At 32.5% G+C, this 7666-nt stretch overlaps 1 protein-coding gene across 2 annotated transcripts in view; it reads left to right on the top strand.

Moving 5' to 3' along the window:
• Positions 1–7666, top strand: part of LOC106465515 (sphingomyelin phosphodiesterase 4-like) — a 31265-nt gene that overhangs the window by 17044 nt on the left and 6555 nt on the right. For both annotated transcript variants that reach the window (XM_022393427.1, XM_022393429.1), the window contains exons 8-12: positions 178–323; positions 2934–3024; positions 4622–4737; positions 5323–5446; positions 6820–6859. In XM_022393427.1, the coding sequence (XP_022249135.1) occupies positions 178–323; positions 2934–3024; positions 4622–4737; positions 5323–5446; positions 6820–6859 (517 nt within the window). The remainder of the gene's footprint in view (positions 1–177; positions 324–2933; positions 3025–4621; positions 4738–5322; positions 5447–6819; positions 6860–7666) is intronic.

Here is a 7666-nt window from a genome sequence, read left to right as displayed (position 1 = left end):
TCCTGATGTTTCTGTTTTAGAAGAAAACCTGATATCTGTAGAATTCAAATCATTGACTTTTGTAAAACATTTGCAGGACTCCAGGACGAAGAAAAGATCTTATCATGTTTTTACGTTATTTAAATTATAATTTTTCCATTATTTTGCTTTACACTTTTGTTTTCTCTGTTTTAATAGGAGCATTTTGTGCCTACTCATGACCATGTTCGAGTGGTTCGTATTTTTGTCAAACATCTTCATTACTTTGTAAATAGCTGTCTATGTCACCATGATGGTTTACCATACCAGTATGACCCTCCAAGTCCAATGGAAGAATTGAAGTAGTATGTATGATTCTTGAAATCATTTATTTGTGTTAAGTTGTAATGAACTAATACAAAATGCCACTGCAATAAGGGTCGGACAAAAACAATTTATCAAAATATAACAGAAATCCAAAATGAAACTAAAACAACCAGAATACAATTTTTATCACCTCCAAGAAACAGCTAGCAAACCCATGCCTGGCCAGGACTAGGTACAGAATAAACAATACAGCATAAATATCGATGTTATTATTAATGTCAATAAATAAAGGAATTAGGAAAAAGAACCGAAAAGAGGAAAAAAACCTAATCTGAAAAGAACACAATGTTCCAAAATTAAACCACTTCTCAAGATCAATGACAATATTGAGCAATAATTAGCAATAACTAGTTCTGACATCATCCACATCACACAACAGATGTCCATTAGCATTATCTGTTTGTTCTTGCTCACACGTTTGTGGGCCTGGCACATTGGAGCAAATCTGTCACGTGTGCCTTGCTGTGAGTTAATATGTATTATAATAGGCACCTGGAACAAAAACTAATACTGTGTTACTTCTAGTCATCTGTAGACTGATATAGCATTGAGTTGCAGCTAAAAACACTTGATTCAGTTTTGAAGAAGGTAACCCTCTCCTAAAAATGTTGGTTTGGCTTGAATTTTGTGCAAAGCTACTCGAGGGCTATCTACTCTATCAGTCCCCAACTTAGCAGTGAAAGACTAGAGGGAGGGTAGCTAGTCTTCACCAGCCACCACCAACTCTTTGGCTACTCTTTTATCAATGAATGGTGGGAATGACCATCATATTATAATGCCCCCACTGCTAAAAGGGCAAGCATGTTTGGTGGGATGGGGATTCGAACCCAAGACCCTTCGATTGCGAGTCAAGTGCCCTAACGATCTGGCTAAATCCAAGAACACCTAGAGTGGAGCAACCAGATATGGAGCAGTGTTGTTGTTTTTGTTTTACATTTTTCATCCAGATAACAGGCATAAACTTACTTGGAGAGAATCTAGAACCATATCTAACCCACTTTCCTACAAAAAAACGTGTTATATATGGAAGTACGGTGTGGGCAGGAATAAGTACTATTAGATGTACACATCATTACATCCTGTAGAATGGTAACACTAGTTTCATACTTTATTATAGGGACTGTATCCTACGATCCCTCATGCTGCCATTTACTGGTACATTTGGTCCTGACTTCAGTCTAATGTAGGATAATGCCTACCATATATTAAATTGGTTGTCAAGATTTCTTGAAGTAAATAGGAGTGACAAAATGGAGTGACTCATCAAACTTTAGTTTTATCAGACTTGTACGGAATATTGGAAGATGAATTGTATCCCATAAACTAACTTCAGACACTGAATATACCATGGAAATGGCCCTTTCAGAGGGATGGTCTTGTATAACTCAGGATATTATCAAGAGAAGGGTATCAGAATGTCCAAAATCTTATGAAAATCTGGAGGACTGGATGGACAGAGGTGTAACTGAACCAAAGCTTGTTTTAATCGAGTTCAACATACGGTCATGTACTTCCATGTGGTGGTTCCTCTACAGGTTAATAAAAACCATATACTCATTGCAGTGAATATAATGTTTACATTAGAGATAGCAGGCAGATTTTGTTTTTTAATGTAAATTGGTAAAGTGCTCAAAACTGGCTTTAAACTCAAACAGGACATTGAGAGAATGATAATATTTCGCAAATTAAATTTCGTATATTGTGATTGCTATGAAGTCGATTTACTAAGATTTAATATAAAGGATGGTTGACATCAGAATATTCCTCTCGGCTCTACAGTGAAAACTTCATGTCCAGGCTAAATCCTTTAACACATATTGTGTGTGTATATATGCAAACTATCCTGATCAAGACACTCAATTTAAGCATGTAACACTAGTCTTTTCATTCTACTGTTAAAGACCATCCTCAATACTGAGGTCAAATGTCACTAATTCAAAAAATATAAGGATATCTCAAACCACATTCAATTATATAGGCTGATTGGTAAATCACTTCAATATTTATGATCATAAGATTGTCCCTTGATACATGATTTGCTTAAAAATGAACTCAACAGACAATTAACATTACTTCATACCACTGGTTTTTATCTTGACATAGTTACAATTTTCTAAGTTCTAACTTCTTATTGTGACAGTCGAAATTACTTCATAGCAGTGTTTTTACTTCGCTGTAGTTACCTTCTTACTGTTTTTTTTTAATAAAATTTTTAGAATCTCAGTAAACTGTTGATTAAAATTACTTAAACTACATCAAATGTTCTATTTTTTTTGTAGTTTAATTTTCTTTCAGTTCATGGATGTTCAAGTATTATTTCCGTTTCCGTTAAAATAATGGGGATGATACAAAAACTTAAATTTCCTACATTTGTTGGTTTACTTCTGGTTTGCATTTGATGGCAAAGTCTGAATGTGATCAGTTGAAAAGTATAAAATATCACAAATTACATTTTTTTTTGAGTAGATTAAATGGTCACTTACTGTAATTTATAAGTAGGACTCACTTATTACTTTAGTAGCTCTTGAGTGTGATATCACAAAGAAAAAGTTATATGTTCATTTTCATGTATTTATATTTTCTTTTAGTTCAGTTGTGCCACAGTTAGTGCAGAAAAAGCTTTATACATTTCTTCGTCTTTGTTTTGACCGATGGCCTTTTGATGCCTCCTTTCGCATGGTAAGTAATATTTTGTTTTTACATATCTTTTTCTACTTTACCTATTAATTCATTTTCTGTTGCCTTCTTCCATTTTGTATTTTGTTGTTTCTAACTATAAATAATTTTCTGTGCAATGTTGGTTCTTTCTGTCCATTAAACTATTGTCTATGTCTTGTTTGAGCTAATAACTTATCTTTCATTAGTTCTTTATATTTGGTCAACTATTTTATGTTTTCTTCCAGTTGGTAATTTCATCTGTTGTTATTTTTTGTCTTAAAACTTGTTTGTGCGAGTTATGTTGGAGTTCAAAATGTGAATAATTCGGACTGAGGTCATGGAAGTTACGGTCCAATCTGAATTATTTTTGGCTTTCATCAAACTGTAATGGAATACCTATAGAAATTTATTACACCTTTTGCTGAACCAGTTTGTAAGGTTTTGTGCAGGTAGCACTAACTTCCAAGTACTTATATTAACAACAGGAATTTCAGAAAATATTAAATTTTTGATATTTCGTCATGTACTTGTCAATTTGAAAAATATTTTTTTCATCTTTAATTTCCTTAACAGGATTATTGTTTGTATAGTTTGGCCACATCTTATTATTGTTTGTATAGTTTGGCCACATGTTTTTCGTGCCATGAAAAATTCTTTTACTTAAAAAAAAAATTCAAACTTGTAATGTCTAAGCATCAAAATCAATGTCAAACTTTTGAATTTCTGCCATTAACATCCAGTTTTTATGATTCAGGTTCCAGTGTTGGATGTTTTTTTTTTTTTTATTGGTGGTTGAAAACACTTAATTCTTAGCTTATTTATTTGGTAATTATTATGTATTTTTGAATTGATTTTGAATAACTTTGTTTTGTTACATCATCTTTTTTTTTCAGGTAAAAAAAAACTAATTCTTTTTTGTAATTGCACTTAGTGTTTAGGCTTAGGTCATAATAAACAAAAAATGAAAGAGGTGAATATATCGACATCTTCCCAAATGACCTTCTTCAGAACCTACTTTATTTTATGTCCCGATGAAAAGCATAATTAATTTTTCAATATGGCTGCTGCTGAATTTTTTATATGTTTACCTTATAGGTCATATACTAGATTGCCAAGTAAAGTGTGTGAACATTAAGGTTGATTTAGTTGTGTACAATTCAGTCAATTTGTAGGTATAATATTATACTCTATTACAGTTTCGGTAATTAAGAGGCCCGGCATGGCCAGGTGGTTAGGGCGCTCGACTCGCAATCTGTGGGTCGCGGGTTCGAATCCCTGTCACACCAAACTTGCTCGCCCTTTCAGCCATGGGGGCATTATAATGTGACGGATAATCTCACTATTTGTTGGTAAAAGAGTGGGTGGTGATGACTAGCTGCCTTCCCTCTAGTCTTACACTGCTAAATTAGGAACGGCTAGTGCAGATAGCCTTCGTGTAGCTTTGCGGGAAATCCGTAACAAACAATCGGTAATTAAGAATGCAACTTGAACGACAAGAAGTGAAACATAAACAGAGAAAACTGAGACAATTCTTTCAAAACACAAAATTATGTATTTTTAATTAGGTTTACTTATTTAGTAGTGTACACTCAGTGGTAATTTTTTCTCGTTATTTTAGCCACTTGAAACGTGGCTCAGCTACATTCAGCCATGGAGGTATACCAATCCTCTTGTAGAACCAGCTAACATTGGCATGGAGAGGGAAGATAAAGATAGGTTCGTGGATGTGAAATGGTAAGTTGAAGGGTAATGAAGACAAAGTAAAGAGAAATAATGTGGTTGTGAGATGAATTTCGACCGTTATATGTATAGTAGTAAACGTTGATGAAGTACACATTTAGTCTATATATGTCGTAGAATTTATGAAGTACTTGTGTAGTTAAGATTGATAAAATACAGATGTAAATCTATTAAAGGTTGGTAAGGCAAAAATATTTCTTCTGCAGATGTAGAAATGTTGAAGTACAAATGTTTCATCTCTATATGTAGTAAATTTTGATGAAGTACAAATTTTAATTCTTTAGATCTAAAGGCTAATGAAATACAGATTTATGATCTGTAAATGTTAATAAAGTACAGGTGCTTGGTTTTTAAATATTACAGAAAGTTATATAATAAAACAACAAATTTTCATCAAAGTCAGAATAATCCATATTGCCATATTGTTTTCTAGCTAAACAAATTTTACAAATAACATTGTTCTCTAAGATATTTGTTCATTTTCAACTTGGATGAGAAACATTTTCAGTCACTGGAACACGAGAAACCTTATAACTTTCTTTATATGTCTCTAATGATATTTAGTTTTTCCTTCTTTAGGAAGAAGTTTATCACAGAAAACTTGTGTTTTTACACAGTCATCTTTCAACAGTTGCTTCCTCGATTCTTTCGGGTTGAGCTGAGCTCTCCTAAAAATGCTTACATGTTATTTCGTGTTACAAAGGTAGAGCCACTTTTTTATTATATTTAAAATTTTAAAATCCGCGTAGTAATCTTTATGGCAAACTAAATTCCTTATTGAAAAATAAAAACTTCGTATTAAATTATGGTCATGAACTGGAGAAAATGGTGAATTTGATATTAAAAAAGGATAAAAAATTCAAAGAAAAATTTAGAAATACTCCAAAATGTAGATAAGTTATGGAAAAATGATCTTCCATTTTTATTTTAGAAACTTTGCTCATACACAAGCCTTGCCATTTATCGGTGTAAAGAAGGTTGAGTATGTTATATTAAAACAAATTTGAATATATAAATCGACAAGTCACGTGACAGTCAGTGTCAATGTTAAGTCCCATTTTAATATTGTTTGATGTTTAGTAGGAAGTCTAATCCACCAAAAATTGATGCTTTTGGGAAGGGAATTATCAAGGGCTATTTACTTTTTAGTAGTATATGTATTAAAGTAACTATGTGGGTTTGTTGGGCTAAGGATTCTTCTACAGTAGCTGTCTGTGACTTGTTGGTGATAAATTCAATGAGAAATGAACAGCACGCACTCCGCTTGTTTTAAAAAAATTATTCAAAACAAGTTAAACGTACATACAAAAATTCTTTACACTATGTATATCATAGTTGTATCTTAAATACTGTACAGTTCTCTTCTTGTCAAAAGTCCACTTAGGCCAATTCAATTACTATAGAATTTAGTTGACAAGCTGTATTATTTTTATCTTAAACACTATCAGTGTGTAATTCACTTGTGCTGCCATGTTGAGTTACCACAGTTGTATCCTGAATTTCCAATACTTCTCTGCTTTTTCGTATTTTGGCCTAGTTCCAAATAATCGTCTGCTCTTTGTCAAAGTGTACACAGACAGGTTCAATTGCTTTAGAACACTCTTTGATGAGACAAATTATTCTCCTTAAATGTCAGAGAACTGTTAATCTCAATTTAACATATCAATTGTTAGGCTATTCACTCCCACGACGGTTAACTTTACATTTTTTAACCCTTCTCTGACCAAAACTTTCATTTGGCTTTACTTTTGGCTCTCTTCCCATTCTATGGTATCTCATCTGCTCTGTCTGTCTGCTGTTCACACTCATCTCACACTTTTTATATATTTATTACTTAATCGTCTGCTCACCTTCTAGAAATCTCTATATCCTCGACATCAATAAATTTCATGCAACGTTCAATAGCCTCAACATCAATTAATTATAAACACAATGTACAATTCTTACTGAGTTATGGTATAACGGTAACTAAGAAAAATTTTTCTGGATTGCTAATTAAAGGTTTTTCAAAAGTTTAGAATGATTTATTTTGTATGTCAAATTTTCTGATTTTTTTTTTACACAATCCACTTTTAGGTTTTCTCCCAGCCAAACCTTAGCACAATGATATCTGAAGGTGAGTCATCGTTTTCTCAGTTAATAACACTATGTCTGAATGTGAGTCATCATTTGCTCAGTTATTAACACTATGTCTGAATGTGAGTCATCGTTTTCTCAGTTATTAACACTGTCTGAATGTGAGTCATCGTTTTCTCAGTTATTAACACTGTCTAAATGCGAGTCATCGTTTTCTCAGTTATTAAAACTGTCTGAATGCGAGTCATCGTTTGCTCAGTTATTAACACTATGTCTGAATGTGAGTCATCGTTTTCTCAGTTATTAACGCTTGTCTGAATGCGAGTCATCATTTTCTCAAAACATTTTACTGTATCTGAAGGTGAATGATTTGTTCAAACTTCAAAACTGTGATACTTGAGGGTAAATTGTTTGCTCATTAGTAAATACATCTTTTAACTCCAGTTTATCCTCTGGAAACAAAGTTGAACTATGTCTAACATTTTGTAATTATATTATTACAAAGGTTTCAAAAAACTGTGTAGGCTTAGGAAATCATTTTCCCATCTGTCTGCTACTAAAAACTGATGATTTCTTTTATAATTATTGAATTGATTTTTGACTTCAAATTTGTAAAATATATATTGTGTTACAGGTGACCCATTATTGTGGTTCTTAATTATGATATTTCAATGTCTGTGTCTTTTTGTAGAATTTGAATATAATTAAGCAGATGAATATGAGTTATTCCCACTGAAAAAAAAACAAAAAACATGCCAGGCTATTTCTGCCATGACAGTACCTCCTATTTTCTGCTTCTTATGCTATCAAAAGATCTAAGACAAATAATAATAACTAAAGTATAAAA

The sequence above is a fragment of the Limulus polyphemus genome, unplaced genomic scaffold (assembly GCF_000517525.1).
Source record: "Limulus polyphemus unplaced genomic scaffold, Limulus_polyphemus-2.1.2 Scaffold1969, whole genome shotgun sequence".
Classification (NCBI taxonomy): Eukaryota; Metazoa; Arthropoda; class Merostomata; order Xiphosura; family Limulidae; genus Limulus; species Limulus polyphemus.
The sequence above is the reverse complement of the archived record's forward strand: the minus strand, read 5'-3'. Positions and strand labels throughout refer to the sequence as shown.